Source organism: Hypanus sabinus, chromosome 11 (assembly GCF_030144855.1).
Source record: "Hypanus sabinus isolate sHypSab1 chromosome 11, sHypSab1.hap1, whole genome shotgun sequence".
NCBI classification, from domain to species: Eukaryota; Metazoa; Chordata; class Chondrichthyes; order Myliobatiformes; family Dasyatidae; genus Hypanus; species Hypanus sabinus.
In genome coordinates, this window is record NC_082716.1 from 78,245,961 (window position 1) to 78,265,724 (window position 19,764).

Genomic DNA, 19,764 nt, shown 5'->3' on the forward strand with positions numbered 1-19,764 from the left:
TGCTTGAGAAGTTTAATTTTAGTCCGACATTCATTTCCTGGATTAAACTGATATATCATACTCCAGTAGCCTCGGTGCTTACTAACAATCAAAGATCTCCCTTTTTTCGTTTATTTTGGGGTACTAAACAAGGCTGTCCTCTTAGTCCATTATTATTCGATATTGCTTTAGAACCCTTGGCAATTGCTATCAGAGAATCACAGAACATTTTTGGCATTAATCATGGGACAGATATACATAAGCTATCATTATATGCAGATGATTTATTATTATTTATTTCTGATCCTGAGAAATCCATTCCTGCAGTTATTTCACTGTTGGCTCAATTTAGTGATTTTTCCCGGTATAAATTAAATCTTAATAAGAATGAATTGTTTCCTTTAAATAGGCAGGTTCCAATTTATGAAAATTTACCTTTTAAATTAGTTAATGACTCTTTTATTTACTTAGGGATTAAAATCACAAAAAACTATAAGGACTTATTTAAGGTTGATTTTTTACCCTTAATCGATCAGATTAAATGTTTGTTTACTAAATGGTCACCAGTATCTTTATCGCTGATAGGTCAGATTAATGCTATTAAGATGGTTATTTTACGCAAGTTTTTATATATATTTCAAGCGGTACCAATTTTTATTCCAAAATCTTTTTTTGCTAATGTTGATTCAAAAATTTCCTCATATATATGGCAGAATAAAAATCCTAGATTAGGTAAAAAATATTTACAGAAGGCAAGGAAGGAAGGTGGATTGGCATTGCCTAATTTTAGATTTTATTATTGGGCAGTTAATATCCGATATTTGATATGTTCGTTAAAAGATTGGGATATATCTTTTAGCCCTCATTGGGTGAATCTGGAAATTAAATCTGTACAAGGATTTGCATTAGGTTTTATTTTAGGGACTTCTCTTTCCTTTGCTCTTTCTAAATTGCCGAAATGAATTGACAACCCGATAGTTAAACATTCTTTACGTATATGGTTTCAATTTCTGAAATTTTTTGGGTTGACTCAGTTTGTTTTAAATATTCCTATTGTATCCAATTTCTTTTTTTATCCTATTATAGACCAAGCTTATCCAGCTTGGAAGACCAAAGGATTACTATGATTTTCCGATTTATTTTTGGATAATTGTTTTATGTCTTTTGAACAATTATCTAATAAATATAATTTGCCTAGATTTCATTTTTGAGATATTCACAGAATAGGAATTTCTTAAATACTGTACTTCCTACCTTTCCAAATCTTGAGTCTTCGGGGATTTTGGAGAATTTGCTAGAATTAAATCCTTCTCAGAAAGGGGTAATATCAAAACTCTACAATATAATTATGAAGATACGTTCAGAGCCCTTCTATAAGATTAAAAATGATTGGGGAAGGGAACTTAACCTTACTATCCCTATTGAGAATTGGGATAAAATTCTTCAATTAGTCAATTTATCATCTATATGTGCTAAACATTCATTAATACAGTTTAAAGTTGTGCAGAGAGCTCATATGTCCGAGGATAAATTGGCTCATTTTTATTCCTATATAAATCCTATTTGTGACAGATGTCATTCTGAGATAGCGTCTTTAACTCATATGTTTTGGTCTTGTCCGCTTTTGAAAAAATATTGGAAAGACATTTTTGATATTATTTCCACTGTATTGAACATTGATTTACAACCTCATCCTATTACTGCAATTTTTGGTTTACCAATGATGGACTTACTCCATTTATCCTCTTCCGCTTGTCGAATGATTGCATTTCTTACATTAATGACTAGAAGATCTATTTTGTTGAATTGGAAAGAAATTAATCCTCCTACCGTATTTCATTGGTTTTCTCAAACTATGTTATGTCTAAATTTAGAGAAAATTACAAGTGTTGTATTTGACCCTTCTATTAAATTTGAAAAGATATGCAGACCACTTATTCAATACTTTCATATGATGTAATGTGACCCTGTTCTAAGCCCATTTGTTTTTCCAGTTTTGATTTTATATATGTTGAGAGGATCAGAGTTGACGACACTGATGACTTTGTATCTTTGTTAGATATTATAAGCAGCCCATTTTTTAATCATTTTTCCCTTTTTTTTCCTTATTAGTTATTAGGTTGTCAGATTAGTTTTTCTAGCATAATTTTTTTTCATTTTTTTAAATATATATTATGATATACCTAGTTCTGCTTTGTTTATATGTTACTTGTATCATCCATGATTTGGGAAGACTCATTTATATTGTAACTATTGCTTATGTATCATTTTATGTTCAGTTTAAATTTGTATGTTTGTAATCCCTTTATCTATGTATTAATCTTATTATGTTGATATTAATAATAATAATAAAAAGATTGGAAGTGTGGTTTACAGGTAATTTCGAAGACAGCATTATCTATACTTTGTAAATTTGAATTGTCCTCTATGTTAGCAAGTAAAATACCAAATAAAAGTATTGTGGATTTAACTTGCATTCCTAAAGGCTGTGAATACCAGCCCAGGCATGCTGGCATTGGGAAGAATGGGTCAGAAGGTGTGATGTTTCGTATGTAGCTTCAAAAGAAAGCATTGTCTATACTTGTAAATGTGTTTATACTCCTTTGTGTTTAGCACATAAATATAGAGCTCACATTGGGCTAGCAGGTCTTTCCACCGAAAGCATCTCCGTCCATATGACGCCTGCTGAACCTGGTTTTGTCGAATAAAGAAGCTGCTTTGTATCTACCAGTAACTCTCTCTCTGGTGATTTCATTCACGCGACACAGAGGCGCTTCTGCTACCTCAGGAGTTTGCAAAGATTTAGTATAACACCTAAAACTTCAGCAAAACTTCGACAGATGTGCGGTGGAGAGTATCCTGACTGGCTGTATCACAGCCTGGCACGGAAACACCAATGCCCTTGAATGGAAAATCCTACAAAGTGCAGTGGATACAGCCCAGTCCATCAGAGATCAAGCCCTCCCCACCACTGCGCACGTCTACATGAAGTGTTGTCGCAGGAAAGCAGGGACTACCACCAGGGACCCCCATTACCCAGGTCACGCTCTCTTCTCACTGCTGCCATCATGGTGGTGGTATAGGAGCCTCAGGACTCACCACCGGGTTCAGCAAGAGTTATCACCTCTCAACCACCAGGCTCTTGAACCAGAGGAATCTCAGTGTTCTGTAAGGTGACATACATGTACTAAATTTGCTCTGAATTTCCCCAACATTTGCTAAGGCAATACATACAGTTGGAGGTAGTAGAGACAATAACAAGCCAACCCATGTACTCTTTGAAATTTCAACCCTACACAGATTTGGGAGGAAATATTAGCAGGTGCTTCTTATTGGTTTGGATGCTAATTCAGTTCCACTCTGAACATAAGCAACAGTGCTTTATGCACATACTAAAAGTAAGCTGCCTGGAACTGTTTTGGGTGGGAAAAAAAATTATGAACAAGAACAATTAATACATATAGCTGTGACCAGTGTGATTTGCATTTTGGCCTACTAGGTCTAATGGGAGGGGTAGTATGAAAGTTCCTTCTGTGCCCACCTACCTGCTAAAGCACAAAACACAAAAATATGTTCCTTTGCCTACTTCGTTTGCATCTCCCTACAGGAAAGGATTGGTATAAGTCTCCGGTTCTCTCGGGTGGGGGGGGGGGGGGGGAATTGTGTTTCGGAGAGTGTTAACAGGTGAAAAGATATCACGTGTTTACAAATTCCTGAGACAACTTTACTTCCTGCCCATTACACCGCTGGCGTTCAGGGTAGCAATGATGGTCCTCCATCTGTCTGTCCATAAAGAAGGGTTCTTCATTGCTCATTCCACAACAACTTTATTTTGGACCAGTCAGGATTGTTAACTCTGAGCTGAACACGCAAACCCAGAGGACCAGTGGACCACAATTATTCTGGCCTCTACCCTTTGACTTCTATGGTATGGGTGACCCTAACAAGAGCCAAAGCATAATGCCCTGACTAGAGCCAATATAGCTCCCCAGGTCATTGAGGCGCGCAAACCTCCAACCCTACAGGGCTGTGATCCTCTTGGAGGTAGAGGCAATATTTCCCAATCATTATATGGAGTCCTAAATCTATTCCTTGAGCAACAGATAACAGATCTTTGGTTCAACCTCAATCTGTTACTTGCATTTGATTAACCCAGACCTTCCTCAGGACAGGTCAGGAGGATGAGGACTGTAAAGGTGGTGATATTGCTGTCTGTGCATTGATAATCCCCGACACATTGGGCATAAGAACACCACCAATCATAAAAACTGCAGGGCCAGTTTGTTGGGCTCGGCAGCTTACGTTTCTGCATAGCTTTAAGGACACGTTTCAAAACCATTCCGAGGCTTGAACTGTGGTTCTCTCCTGCTTTTAGAGACCACTATCATCCAGGTACCAAAGGGAAAAAAAGGTTATATGTCTTAATGCTCACTGCCCAATGACTCTAAGATCTACTATTATGAATGCTCCAAGAGGCAGGCCACTGCGCACGTCAACTCCAGCTTTTCAGACAACTGTGATCACTGCAATCCACCTACTGCCAAATCAGATCTATGGTGGATACTATTTCGCTGGCCCCGCACTCATATCTGGAGCATTTGGACAGTAAAGAAACTTAAGTCAGACTGCAGTCCTGCTTCAGTTCTACTATCACAGGCAAACTTATTACCAAATCCCGAGTTAACACTTCCCTCTGCAACTCTGACCTTTGACCAATGAGCCACAATCAGTAAGGATAGGCTGCAACTCCTCCGCCTCAATTATTCTAACCATGGGTGCTCCGCAAGGTAGCGTCACGACTGCTTGTGGCCAGATTCTGCCCCAACTCCATCTATAAATTTGCAGATGATACACCTGTAGTGGGTTGTATCTCGAATAATGATGAATCAAAGTACAGAAAGGAGAGAGGGAGCTTAGTGACATGGTATCATGACAACCCTTGCGCTCAGTGTCAACTAAAGTGCTGGTCATCGACTTCAGAAGGGAGCTGGTCACATACTCATGTCCACATCAACGGTGTTGAAATTGACAGGGTCAAGAGCTTCAAGTTCCCAGATATGAACATCAGCAACAGACAGTCCTCGTCCAACCACATTAATGTCAGGACAAGAAAGCTCACCAACACCTCAGGAAACTGAAGAAATTCGACTCTGACCAATTTTTATCATTGCATTCTGTCTGGAAGCAGGACGTCCTGGTACGGCACCTGCTCTGCACGTCACCATCAGAAACTGCAGACGGTTGTGGACACATCTCAGCACATCAAATGAACCAGTCTACCCTCTATGGACTCTGTCTATTTCTCGCTGCCTCAGTAGAGCAGTCAGCATCAAAGACCCTCCCAAGCAGGGCAGGACATCCTCTGTTCTAACCTCTCACACCGGACAGAAGATACAAAAGCCAGAAGGCACTTACTAACTGTCTCAAAGACAGTCTCTATACCCCAGTGAGCAGACTCTTCCAACAGATCTCATGCACGATAAGATGGACTCTTGGCCTCACAATCTATCTCATTAGGATCTTACGCTTTTATCATTTTACCTGCACTGTACTTTCAAAGTAACTTTGACACTTTATTCTGCATTGTTACTGTTGTACCTTTTTTAAATTGTGTATTGATTTGAGTTGCAGATCTTTCCAAAGCCCACACTGAAATACTGCAAAGCCAGCAGAAAAGCAAGCCAGCCAAAGACCTCTAGATGGGTTCAAGTTAAGTTTCTTGACAATAATGCACTTTATTGACTTAGCCTTAAGGATACTGTCACTAAAGCATATTTGAACCATATTCAATGTACATAACACTATTATTCCAATCCCTTCAAGCCAACTCATCCCTCATTATTGACATTTTAGTACAGTACGTTGCCGTGTTTCTGTTGCTATTTCTTCTGCTTGTACCTTCTAACAAGAACACAACTCCATTTAACCATGACTGCACTGTGAGTTTAATAATTAATGTCATACTTATTGCTCCCATGATCAGACAATAATAATTAAACTGCACTGTACACGTATTATCTGTACTAAGGCAGGAGCACACTAATGGAAACCAAAACTGTCATTTTGATAAACATCAAGTATTCTATGACTACGTGCATTCATTACAACTTCAGCTGATTATTTTTCATAACTCAACTTTATAATCCACATTTTACATCTCAAATACATACAATAAAGATTATTTTTATTCATAAAAACATAAAACGTGTAACGTGTATTGCTAAATCCTATTTTTGACCTTGGGCAGTTAACAATAAATTAGCTTTTGAATGCTATAAACGGAAACTGCAGCAATCCTGTGGATAAAGCATGAGACTGCTGCCATCTAGTGGCAATATCCAGTAGTGCGTCATATCGTCAACAGCTCCAATTAACCTGCATCAAGCATTTGCAGTATCATGTGTCTCCAATTCAACTGATTTAGCCTTCATCAATATAATTCAACATTACACTGCACATTAAGCTGCATGTTATTCTGCTAAACCTGAATGGACTTCATGGTCAATGAAATAAAATGCCAGATTTCCTCATATGCGCCAGTGTCTTCTCAGTATTAAGTTGACAGTTCTTATTTATTAGTCATGGGACCTATAAACAAGACATTAGTGATTGAATTCACGATGCAGTCACAATAATTGCTTATTAAAGTGGATTGTTAATCTAAAGGTAAGGGGATTACTTTATAAACTTATTCTTCGACGAACTGCACAAAATACTTAAAAACAAGCAACACGCACAACATGCTGGAAGAACTCAGCAGGTCGGGCAGCATCCATGGAAACGAGCAGTCAACGTTTCGGGCCGAGACCCTTCGTCAGTACTGAAGAGGGAGGGGGCAGGGGCCCTATAAAGAAGGTGGGGGAGGGTGGGAAGGAGAAGGCTGGTAGGTGACAGGTGAAAAACCAGTAAAGGGAAAGATCAAGGGGAAGCAGGGAGGGAATAGGCAGGAAAGGTGAAGGAGGAATGTAAGGGGAAAGCACTATGGGTATCTGCAAAACCTGTTGCTGATGTTTGTTGGAACAGGTGGGAAACTAAAATTGAAACCCTGTCTCCTCTTAGGCAGAGATTCCATGAGACTGTTCAAGCACAGGGGGATTGTTCAGGTGACCTTATCAACATTCCCTCACCAAACATCATCTGAAACAGATGATCTTGGTCATTACTGTTTTGCCAGCTGATGGCATGACTTGTCATTGTGGAGATGTGGCCATTGGAGAAAGTCCAGAGGAGGTTTGTGAGGATGATTTCAAGAATGAAGGGGTTAACATATGACGAGTGTTTGACAGCTTTGGCCCTGTACTCAGTAATTTGGAAACCTACCGAATATTGAAAAGATTAGATAAGGTGGATGTGGAGAGGTGGGTGTATCTCGAACTCGAGGGCACAGCCTCTGAATGAAGGGGCTGGCTTTTATAAAGGGGTAAGGAGGAATTTTTTTTTTAGCCAAAGAGTAGTAAATCTGTGGAATGCTCTGCCACAGACTGTGGTGGAGGCCAAGTCCATGGGTATAAATTTAAAGCGAAAGTTAATAGTTTCCTGATTGGTCAGGGCATCAAAGGTTATTGTGAGATGGCAGGTGTATGGGGTTAAGTGGAAGCTGGGATCAGCCATGATGGAATGGCAGGACGGACTTGATGGGCCGAATGGCCTAATTCTGCTTCCGTGTCTTTATGGTCTATTTATTCTATATTGCACATCTCTACATTTCAGAATAACATCACTAGTTGATTGCCTGTTGTTTTGGAATATCCTAGGTTAATGTGGAAAAATTTCATTGGAATACAATTTCTTGTCTTCCTAAGTTTGCCTGTACCTTCCATTAGAGCTGAAGATACTATATTCTACTGTTGCTACCTATAAACAAGACAATATCAGCAAATTCAAAATACAATGGTGCTTGAAACAAAGATTAAAGGGGCAAGCAGTAACATAGAAAACCTACAGCACAATACAGGCCCTTTGGCCCACAAAGTTGTGCCAAACATGTACTTACTTTAGAAATTACCTAGGGTTACCCATAGCCCTCTTTTTCTAAGCTCCATGTATCTATTCAAGAGACTCTTAAAAGACCCTATCGTATCTGCCTCTATCACTACCGGCAGCCCATTCCATGCACTCACTGAACTCTCTGTGCAAAAAAACTTATCCCTGACATCACCTCTGTACCTACTTCGAGCACCTTACAAGTCTGCTCTCTCATGTTAGCCATTTCGGCCCTGGGAAAAAGCCTCTAACTAGCCACATGATCAATGCCTCTCATCATCTTATACACCTCTATTGGGTCACCTTCCATCCTCCGTTGCTCCATGGAAAAAAAGGCCAAGTTCACTCAACCTATTCTCATTAGGCATGCTCCCCAATCCAGGCAACATCCTTGTAAATCTCCTCTGCACCATTTCTATGGTCTCCATGTCCTCCCTGTAGGGAGGTGACCAGAACTGAGCACAGTACTCCTAGTGGGGTCTGACCAGGGTCCCATAGAGCTGCAGCATTACCTCTCCGCTCTTGAACTCAATCCCATGGTTGATGAACGCTAATATACCGTATGCCTTTTTAACCACAGAGTCAACATGCACAGTAGCTTTGAGTGTCCTATGTTCTTGGACCCCAAGATCCTTCTCATTCTCCACACTGCCAAAAGTCTTACCATTATTACAATATTCTGCCATTCATATGTGACCTACCAAAATGAACCACCTCATACTTAACGGGGTTGAACACCATCTGCCACTTCTCAGCTCAGTTTTGTATCCTATCGATGGTTTGTTATTTTAGGAAGATAATTCTATGAGGGGTTTCCTCCAATTTTGTTAAGCGTACACACTTCCGGAAATCTTTTAATAGAGAAAATTTAACAATATTTATCCCAAGCCTCAGTTTCATCAGTATCACTGATTGCAGGACAATTCAAGACAAGGATACTGCAGTACTCCAGTGCATATCTCAGTCATTAATGGCTTCATTCTCAAGTTAATGTTCTCCTATAAACTAGTTTCTAATTTTAATTCATGAATTGGGAAAACAAAGAACAAAACGCAATGCAATTTGATCCTGTTTTTTCAGGTTGATGACCAGAATAATGTACCTCAGATTTCCATGAACGTTTCATTGGCAGTTTTTCAAAAATCTGCCTTCAGATACAAATCATCTACATTATCAAAAGCAAGTAATTTGGGCTAGTGTTCTCCTGGACTAAATGAGGGTGAGAAACGCTCATTTACTCGAGAACTTTTACAATTTGCAACTCTCCCAGAGATTGCGTGGCAGCTGTGGGTGCTGGAGAGAATGCACAGCGTCACTCAGCGGCTCGCCACTCCCTGGGGCAGGCGAGGTGGACCGTGGTGTTATTTTGGAGAGGTGGAGAAAGCTTGTCAGCTTTAGCTGATCTGTTTGGAAGTGGAAGGAGGGCAGATCTCGTGATGCAGAAACTAAAGGGGCAAAGCAAAAGCAGCTTGCGTGAAAGCTGTGGCACTTAACAAGATCATAGCCTCTCTTGCATCTTATGCACGTTCCTGTCTGACTCTCATAGCCTACAATCTCCTCAGCACCCAAACAGCTGTTGATTGCAGCCTTGACTGTGGTATTCTTGAGGGATTGAAAGAGCCTTTTCCACACGAAGCACCAATTCACATTGGACCATTGTTCAGCGCAAGTCCAAACTGCCGTCCTTCATAGATCAGGGGATCCCAACCTGAGGTCTACGGACCACTTACTTAATGGAACACACACAAAATGCGGGAGGATTTTGCGCTTTGTTGCCTTTGATTTCCAGTATCTGCAGATTTTCTGGTGTTTGTGGTTCACTTGCTTAATGGTATTGGTCCGTGGCATTTAAAAAAGGTTGAAAACCCCTGGACTGGACAATAAAGCAGGTAGACTTTGAGGACGAGGGGGAAATAACAAAAGCAGCAGTACACGTGGTAAGGAAGGTAGAGAAGGCGCATGTCACTTGCCTTCTCTGGTCACGGCGTAGAGTACAAAAGCTGGAAAGTCATGTTGCAGCTGTAGAAAGTTTGGTTAGGCCATATTTAGAACCTTGTGTGCAGCCCAGTCACTGCACTTCAGCAAGGATGCGGACATTTTGAAGAGGGAGAAGGCAGTTACCAGGATGTGCCCAGATTGGACAGCATTAGCTACAAGAAGTTGGACAAACTCAGAGTGTCAGAGGCTGAGAGGAGATTCAGCAGAAGTACATAACATTATGAGGGGCAAATAAAGGGTAAACGGTCAAAGTCTTCCTCCTCCAGGGTGGCACTATCAAATACAAGAGCGTATAGGCTTAAGGTGAAGGAGAGAAAGTTTAAGATGATCTGCAAAGCGAGTTTTTGTTTTAAATGGTGGTTACTGAAATGTACTGCCTGAACAGAAGATGGAAACAGATATGATAATCACATTTAAGAGGCATTTAGATGGGTTCAGACTGGTAAGGAACAGAGGGATACACACCTTGTGCAGAATGGTGGGATTAGTTAGATTATCATGGTTGGCTTGCCAGGGGGCCTGTTTCTGAGCTGTACTGATCTTTGTAACAAAGGCAGATGAGCTTGAAGCTCAGGTGCGAATGGGTAACTATGATGTTGTTGGGTTAACGGAGACATGGCTGCAGGGAGATCAGACCTGGGAAATGAATGTACAAGGGTATATGTGCTATCGTAGGGACAGAAATGTGGGCAGAGGGGGTGGGGTGGCCCCGTTGGTGAGGAATGAGATTCAGTCCTTTGCAAGGGGGGACATAGGATCAGAAGTGGAGTCTGTGTGGATAGAACTGAGGAACAGTAAGGGCAAAAAGACCCTAATGGGTGTTGTCTACAGGCCACCAAACAGTAGCATGGATATTGGATGCAAGTTGAATAGGGAGTTAACATTGGCATGTGGCAAAGGTAATGTCGCAGTAGTTATGGGGGATTTCAACATGCAGGTGATCTGGGAGAATCAGGTTGGTGCTGGACCCCAGGATAGGGAGTTTGTAGAGTGCCTACAGGATGCATTCTTGGAACAGCTTGTACGAGAGCCGACCAGGGACAAGGCTATTCTGGATTTAGTGTGATGTAATGAACAAGATTTGATAAGCGATCTTGAAGTAAAGGAGCCATTAGGAGGTAGTGATCATAATATGATAAGTTTTTATCTGCAATTTGAGAAGGATAAGGGCAGCTCAGAGGTGTCAGTGTTGCAGTTGAACAGGGGAAACTATGGAGCCATGAGGGAGGAGCTGGCCAACGTTGACTGGACGGATATCCTAGCAGAAAAGACAGTGGAACAGCAATGGCAGGTATTCTTGGGAATAATGCACAAGGTGCAAAATCAGTTCATCCCCCAGAGAAGGAAGGATTCAAATGGGGGAAAGGGGCCACAGTGGTTGACAATGGAAGTCAGAGATTGCATAGCATTAAAAAAAAAGAAGTATGACAGAGCTAAGGTGAGTGGGAGGACAGATGATTGGGAAATTTTTAAGGAACAGAACTTAACTAAAAAGGCAATACAGGGAGGAAAAAATGAGGTACGAACGCAAGCTAGCCAGGAATATAAAGGAGAATAGCAAAAGCTTTTTTTTTGGTATGTGAAGAGAAAGAAGATAGTTAAGAACAATGTTGGGCCCTAGAAGAATGAATTGGGTGAAGTTGTTATGGGAAACAGAGAAATGGCAGAAGAATTTAATAAGTACTTTAGATCTGTCTTCACTAGGGAAGACACAAGCAATCTCCCAGATGCATGGATGGGCCAAGGACATAGGGTAACAGAGGTAATGAAACAGATTGACATTAGGAAGGAAACGGTGATGAGTAGACTGATGGGACTGAAGGCTGACAAATCCCCAGGTCCAGATGGTCTGCATCCTAGGGTACTAAAGGAGGTGGCCCTGGAAATTGCAGATGCATTGGTAATCATTTTCCAATGTTCCTTAGATTCAGGATCAGTTCCTGAGGATTGGAGAATGGCTAATGTTATCCCACTTTTTAAGAAAGGAGGGAGGGAGAAAACAGAGAACTATCGACCTGTCAGCCTAACATCAGTAGTGGGGAAGATGCTAGAGTCCATTATTAAGGATGAAATAGTGGCATATCTAGATAGCAGTGATAGGATTGGGCCGAGCCAGCATGGATTTACCAAGGGTAAATCATGCTTGACTAATCTATTGGAGTTTTTTGAGGATGTAACCAGGAAGTTAGACGGGGGAGATCCAGTGGATGTAGTGTACCTCGATTTTCAGAAGGTATTTGATAAGGTCCCACATAGGAGATTGGTGGGTAAAATCAAAGCTCATCTCATTGGGGGGAAGACATTGACATGGATAGAAAACTGGTTGGCAGATAGAAAGCAAAGGGTAGCGGTGAATGGGTGTTTCTCGGAATGGCAGGTGGTGACTAGTGGGGTGCCACAGGGCTCGGTATTGGGACCACAGCTGTTTACGATTTGCATCAACGATTTAGATGAAGGCATTGAGAATAACATCAGCAAGTTTGCTGATGATACTAAGCTGGGTGGCAGTGTGACATGTGATGAGGATGTTAGGAGAATTCAGGGTGACTTGGATAGGCTGGGTGAGTGGGCAGATACTTGGCAGATGACGTTTAATATGAATAAGTGTGAGGTTATCCACTTTGGGAATAAGAACAGGAAGGTAGATTATTATCTGAACGGTGTAAAGTTAGGTAAAGGAAAAATACAAAGAGATCTAGGAGTCCTTGTTCATCAGTCACTGAAGGTGAATGAGCAAGTGCAGCAGGCAGTGAAGAAGGCTAATGGAATGTTGGCCTTTATTACAAAGGGAATTGAGTACAAGAGCAAAGAAATCCTCTTGCATTTGTACAGGGCCCTGGTGAGACCACACCTGGAGTATTGTGTACAGTTTTGGTCTCCAGTGTTAAGGAAGGACATCCTGGCTGTAGAGGAAGTGCAGTGTAGATTCACAAGGTTAATTCCTGTGATGTCAGGACTGTCTTACGCAGAGAGGTTAGAGAGACTGGGCTTGTACATGCTGGAATTAAGGAGATTGAGAGGGGATCTGATTGCAACATATAAGATTATTAAGGGATTGGACAAGATAGAGGCAGGAAATATGTTCCAGATGCTGGGAAAGTCCAGTACCAGAGGGCATGGTTTGAGAATCAGGGGTAGGTCATTTAGGACAGAGTTAAAGAAAAACTTCTTCTCCCAGACAGTTGTGGGGGTCTGGAATGCACTGCCTCGGAAGGCAGTGGAGGCCAATTCTCTGGATGCTTTCAAGAAGGAGCTAGATAGGTATCTTATGGATAGGGGAATCAAGGGATATGGGGACAAGGCAGGAATTGATAGTAGATGATCAGCCATGATCTCAAAATGGCGGTGCAGGCTCAAAGGGCAAAATGGTCTAATTCTGCACCTATTGTTTATAAATGAGTTTTGTCTTATTGTCGTAAGACCATTTTTCTTTCAGATCCACCTCCACGATACTGGCCTGCAACTGAGGAGCTACTAAAATCAACTTTAGCCACGCTTGTCAAATGGCCCACCACACACAAGACTTGCTCTCTATGGCTTGGTACAAAACAGTGAAAGTTACACTGTAAAGTAAAATATCTTGAACTTGAGGAGGAATAGTAAAAACAGCTACAAGTTTCTACTTACATGTATGGACCAGGAAGGCCGCCAAGTGCATTGAAGCATAGACATGTGTCCTCTACTATAACGGGGCCTTGGACCTGAAGAAATAAAGTTGGTATCTGTTAAATTTCACTACGTAGCTATAATCCAGATCTTCATATTAGCTTAGATTGGAAGTCACTACCATTTGTTTATTGTGCTGTGGAGACTCCCAGCAGTCTGGCTCTCTCGGCAAATTACCCTTTCCCTCACCCGACTTTTATAATGAAAAACAGCTACTGATAGCGGCTGATGAAACGCTTACTGGGAACACTGGCTGGACTATGTCACCTGGGCAGAGGTGAACACCATAAGACAAGTACTAGCAGATGGAAGTTCAGGTCTGTGGAATCACAAACTCCATCGTGCTTAGCATTTCAAAACTCCATTTTAGGCTCCAGCCAGTAACACTGAGTTCATTGTCCAGACTAAATTGTTCTTGACAAAGTGATGTTTATCTGCCGTCTTGTACAGTGCTGCCGGGTAAGGAACTGCGGGATTCTGGCCCAGTGAAGCGAAGGACCTGTGATGTACTTCCCCAGTCAGGATGATGCTGAGCTTGGAGGGGAGCCTGCAGGTGGCGGTGCCACTGTGCAACTGCAGCCCTTGCCCTTCCTGATGGCAGGTTTGCCAAGCTTGGGAGCTGCCACCAGAGTAGCTTGGGTGAATCACTACTGTGCCTTCTTTGGATACTACACACTGAAGACACCGAGAAGGGATGAATGCTTAGGATGGTAGATGGGATGACAATCAAAAGGGCTGTTCTGTTCCCGATGGCACTGAGCTCCTTCTGGGTTGTTGAACGTTACACTCATCCACACAAATGAGAATATTACGGTATATGCATTGCAGATGGCAGAAAGGCCCTGGAGTGTCAGAAAATGAATAATTCACTGCAGGACAACCAGCCTCTAATCCATTCCTGTTGCCACATTATTAATATAACTGATCTAGTTAAGTTTTCTGGTCAATGGTGACCTCCAAGATATAGATGACAGAAGATCTGGGGATGATAATGCCAGTGAGTATGACTGGTGGGTGGTTAGGCACTTCCTTGTTGGGAGTAGTACCGATAGAAATGCACAGCATGCTGGACCACTTCATTTCAGAGTCAGCCACATGGGGTTTATCTGGAAACATGTACAGGCCACGTTGGGCAAGGATGGCAGATCTTCTCTCCTGAAGATTTTTAGCGAAGCAGATAGGCTTTATTACAACCTGGTAGGATTTCATGCTCTTATTTATTACAGACTGCTTAGAATTTTATTTTTCCAGTTCACAAATTGCAGACCATTAATTGAATTTTAATTTCACAGCTGCCTTGGGGGGGGGGGGGGGGGGATTTGAACTTGGGTCACTGGATTGTTTATCCAGTTCCCCGGATTACTAGTCCGAGAACTTAAATGGTAAACCAACTGCTCTCCAAAAGCATCTGCGCAGCAAAGGCTTGTGAAACAGTTGCCCAGTTGATCTGCAGACCCAAGAGTGAAATGCAAAGAACATCTACAATTTAGAAAATATGAAACACTGAAAACAATGGCATGAAAATAGTATTTGAGAACTGAATAAAATCAGCGAATAGTACTGGAGTCATTGTACTCAACTGGCATCTGTACATCAGCCAAAAAACTACAGGTTTGTTTTAAAACCCCTTTCAGTTCTCCAGTGTTCTTCAGGAAAACAAAGCTGCTATCCCTATTCTGTCTGGCCCACAAGTGAATGCAGGCCCATCAACTCTCAACAGAGGTGGCATTTAGGGATGGATAATCATGGTTGGCATGTCCACATTACCTAAACAAATAAACAATTTAAAGAATCCTAGCTGTTGTGCACTTTTTGGAAAATTGTGTAGTGATTCATTCATAAGCACTCTGAGAGCAAATGATAAGAATCTGTGATGAACACGTACCTCTCTGGCTGCTTCCTGACATTTCTTTATTGAAATCTCATCTGGCTCACCCTGGTACTCTGGTACTGGAGAAAAATTATTAAAGCACAAATGTCTTATCTTCTAATTTTCATCAAACGTTATGACTAAAGTAAAACAAAGAACGTTACTTACAGTCAAGCTTTTTGGAAACAAGTGTGAAAGGAAACTTGTCACCTAGGATTTGAACAACCTGTTCACAAACAGAGTAAGATTAATTAAGGATTCGATCTAAAGGACCTTGTATTTACATAATTATTTCGGGCTAATTTTAAAGATAATTTTGTCATGATATTTTTGTTGCATTTTAAAATCAAAGTTTTGACTCAGCAAAACCACTTCAACATATGCATGAAGGAGATGAGAGCTATAGAAAGAACATCTTATTCACTCCTCCCTCCTTAAATGGCTCACATTGCAACCTACTAAAAATATTAAAGAGTCCTTATCCAATCATGCTGTAGTGGTTAAGGTGTCGGGGCCAGAGGACTCAGGGATAGTATTCAGGTCCTGCAGGAGCTGAGCTAACGGGAACTATTCAACCTACATGACTGGACTGCACCCCAGAACCAACGACACCCCAACATCAGCAATTGCTGCCATTCACACACAAACACAAAGACCGAGCTCCAAGCCACGGTCAGCTTTTCCAGTGAAACATGTGAGAAGATGTGCCCCCACCCAACATCCACAAAGTCAAGGTCCACTGCCAACTTGCCCCCATCAGATCAATCTATCCTCCGTACAACAGTCACCAGCCCTGAGATTCTGGTTAGACTCAGTAAGCCATGCTGAGGAAGCCAGATTGGTCACATGCCCAACACCAGATTCCCAAAGCAGGCACTCATTCTGAACTTCGATATCTAAGCAAATTTTCAGAAGGACAGGGGAAAAGACTCGAGGATAATCTAAATCACAGCAGAACTCCTACTTCTCTCTGGCCATGAGCACTTAAAGGTGGAGATGAAGAACTTAGGGTGTTACTGAGAACCTCGAGACCACACATTGACAGCAGAGATTCTGCATGCAGTGCACCATCCCATAAACATCCTGACTAGCCGCATCACACACCTCCAACCCCATGGTATGGAAAGCCTGTGGTTCCCACATTACCCCCATTAGTCACTTCCAAACCCATAGACCTGCAGAAGACGGAAATCATCCTTTCCCAGAGACTAACTCGATTGGGGAATAAATCATAAATCTGGATTTTTGGAAGAGACTCTATTGCATATTATCCTCTGAAACAGGCCAGTACAACCACACACTACACCATGGTGCTCCCAAAGTACAGGAACTCTTTATTGCCCTCCTGGCAGAAAACATTGGGCAGGAGGCTCTGTAACCTGGAGGCAACTGGGGAGAGATAGAAAGCAAATAACTACAACTTTTGATGTTTACGTGGTTAATCCTCACCACCCAGATTATGCCATCTTCTCACAGCTACCATTGGGCAATGGTTACAGAAGCCTGAAGGTACATAGCACCAGGTTGCAAGTCAGCTAGATGCCTTCAATCATTTAATTCTTGAACCAATCAGCACAATACTAATCTTCAATTGCAAAGAAATAACATGAATATCAAAGTCAAATCAGTGGTCCCTACATTTCTGTCCAAAATAGCCCTATTTATGTGCAACATTGGCTGTCGTGACCATTTGCAATTTCCGAGTCTCCTCAAGTTGGAAGAGAAAGGAAGAATATCAGATGATGATCTTCAGGTATATCGTGCCCACCTGGGTGAGCTACCTAAAGTCACATCTTCCCTTGATCCAAACTCCAGACTGGAAAGTAGATCCATACCAGAACACTTATAATGAGCAATTAACAGGAAGCATGGAGGAAGAACTGATCTTACCACAAAATAACTCTGAGCTGAAACCAAGGTTCTGCAGAAAGAGATCTCAGAACATTATCTTGCACTGTGGAAAAACACCATGATCTTCTTTAGGGCCTTTCCAACATTATGTTTAGTGGAGCCTGGTGCCAGTACAATCACCCAACTTCTTTTCAAGCAATGAACCAGACTGCAACTTACCGTCAGCCCTCCTTATCCGTGGATTCAACCAACCACGGATTGGGAAAACCCGGAAGTTCTCTCTCGAGCACTCGTTATTTGAGTATATATACTCTTATTTTTTCTTGTCATTATTTGCTAAACAATACAGTATAACAACTATTTACATACATTTACGTTGTATTAGGTATTATAAGTAATCTAGAGATGATTTAAAAGTACAGGCAGTCCCCAGGTTATGAACGAGTTCCGTTCCTGAGTCTGTCTTTAAGTCAGATTTGAAGTCAGAACAGGTACATCCGGTATTATTTAGCGTCAGTTAGTCAAATGTCTGTCTTAGTATATAGTATACATTTTACCTTTCCATGAATATAAAACTTAAGAAACGTATGTATTTCAATAATTAAACCACTGTGTTGCTTAGTAATAATTGTAGCTTTCATCGGGGTAGGGCCTTTCACATGCTCCATTAAAATTGTTCCAATCGTTGACCAACTGTAGCCTAACGCTTTTCCAATGACCAATGGCGTTTCACCTCTTTCCTATCGCTCTATTACTTCCCCTTTATTTTCAATCGTGATTATTTTCCTGAACAGAAACAGATTCAGAGCTACGCCACCGGGTCCTAATGTCCACCGCACGGAGACAGTTTAAATAAGGTCTGGGGTTCCGCTGGGTCCTAAAGATCACCGCATTAAGACAGGTTAAATAAAGGACTTGAACATCTACATTTTTTGGTATCCGCGGGGGGGGGGGGGGGGTCCTGGAACCAATCCCCCGCGGATAAGGAGGGCCAACTGTTCTGAACGTGGGGATTTGAGACTCCTGAGTGACATTCAGCCTGGTGCTGAGAAGCTGATATCACTGTACCAAGCCCATCCAAGCCATTGAAAGGTGAAAAAGCAATGAAATAGTGAATAGTTGGATTACTAACGTGCATTCTGATTGTTTTCACTGAAATCGAAAAAATGTTATTTGTAGCTTTAAACATTTGAATATTTACAATTACTTGTTCCCGTTTTGAATTTACAGTTCCTATTTTCTTTCAGCGTGCATTGTAGATCAAAATTCTTTATAGTTTTTATGCAATGGAGAGGAGGGTGCTGGGGAGACAAAGGGGCGGTAACCACAGCTGTACCCAAATTGCATGGCCTCACCCACCGCCAGGATTTGACCTATTCACTTCATCTGGATCCTACAGCAGGATCAGAATCTCCCCATCATGACACACTTCCACCCCGCATCTAGGGTATTAACATAAACCTTAAGCAAATGAAGATCACGAACCAATCCCTGTGGTACTCCTTTCCTGACTGTCAGAAAAGGTCCCACTTACTTCAACTTAATTTCCTATGTGCTTTCAGTCCTTGCACTTCCTCCAATCCTTTAAGCTGTTAATTCAGGCTTCACGTGCTAATGTAGGGTTCCCAACCTGGGATCCACAGACTCCTCAGTTAATGGTAAGAGTCCATGGCATAAAAAAGGTTGGGAACCCCTGTTCTAATGATTCATCACTTCAAATGCCATTTGCTTCCTTATGAGCTTATTAGTATTTGACTACTGGAGCTGAAAAAATTCTGTCACCTGGCCTACCATGAGCTCTTGTCAATCATTATGATCCGCATTTCAAGTTAACATGATCACTGACCACCTTTCTGAACCAGCTAAACCTCCTATTCATGGAATCCTTCTTCCTAATAATAGATAAATTCTTCATAAGTCGATGGGGTGATTAGGTAAGGCACTGTGTTTAGGTAGTTATGTTGCAGCTTTATGAAGCTCTGGTTAGGTCACTTTTGGAGTACAGAATCCAACTCTGGCGAGGAAGAACATGGAGGAGGTGAAGAGATTTACCAGGATGCTGTCTGGATTAGAGAGGAGAGGTCGGACAGACATGGGTTGTTTTCTCGGGAGCTGTTGAAACTGATGAAAGGCCTGACAGAAGTTTATATAATTAAAAGAGGCAAAAAAATAGATTAGGTATTTTTATCAATTTTGTAGTCAAATGCCTAAAACTAGAGGAGATGCATCTAAGGTGGGAAATTCAAAGGAGATATACAGGACAAGCTTATTTTGCACTCAGAGATACAACAGAGCCATTTAAGCGACTCTTAACTTGAATATGCAGAGAATGGAGGGATATGGATCATGTGCAGGCAGATGGAATTAGGAGACATTAACTTAATCGTGGGCCATAGAGCCTATTCCAACAATGTAAC

The 19,764-nt window shown here is 41.6% G+C and overlaps 1 protein-coding gene across 1 annotated transcript in view; it reads right to left on the reverse strand.

The window, feature by feature from the left end:
• The window catches only part of itpa (inosine triphosphatase (nucleoside triphosphate pyrophosphatase)), a 37,811-nt gene that overhangs the window by 17,138 nt on the left and 909 nt on the right, over nt 1-19,764 (reverse strand). The window contains exons 2-4 of the mRNA XM_059984811.1: nt 15,665-15,722; nt 15,512-15,576; nt 13,588-13,661 (exon numbers count right to left, since the gene is read on the reverse strand). Coding sequence (XP_059840794.1) covers nt 13,588-13,661; nt 15,512-15,576; nt 15,665-15,722 — 197 coding nt within the window. The remainder of the gene's footprint in view (nt 1-13,587; nt 13,662-15,511; nt 15,577-15,664; nt 15,723-19,764) is intronic.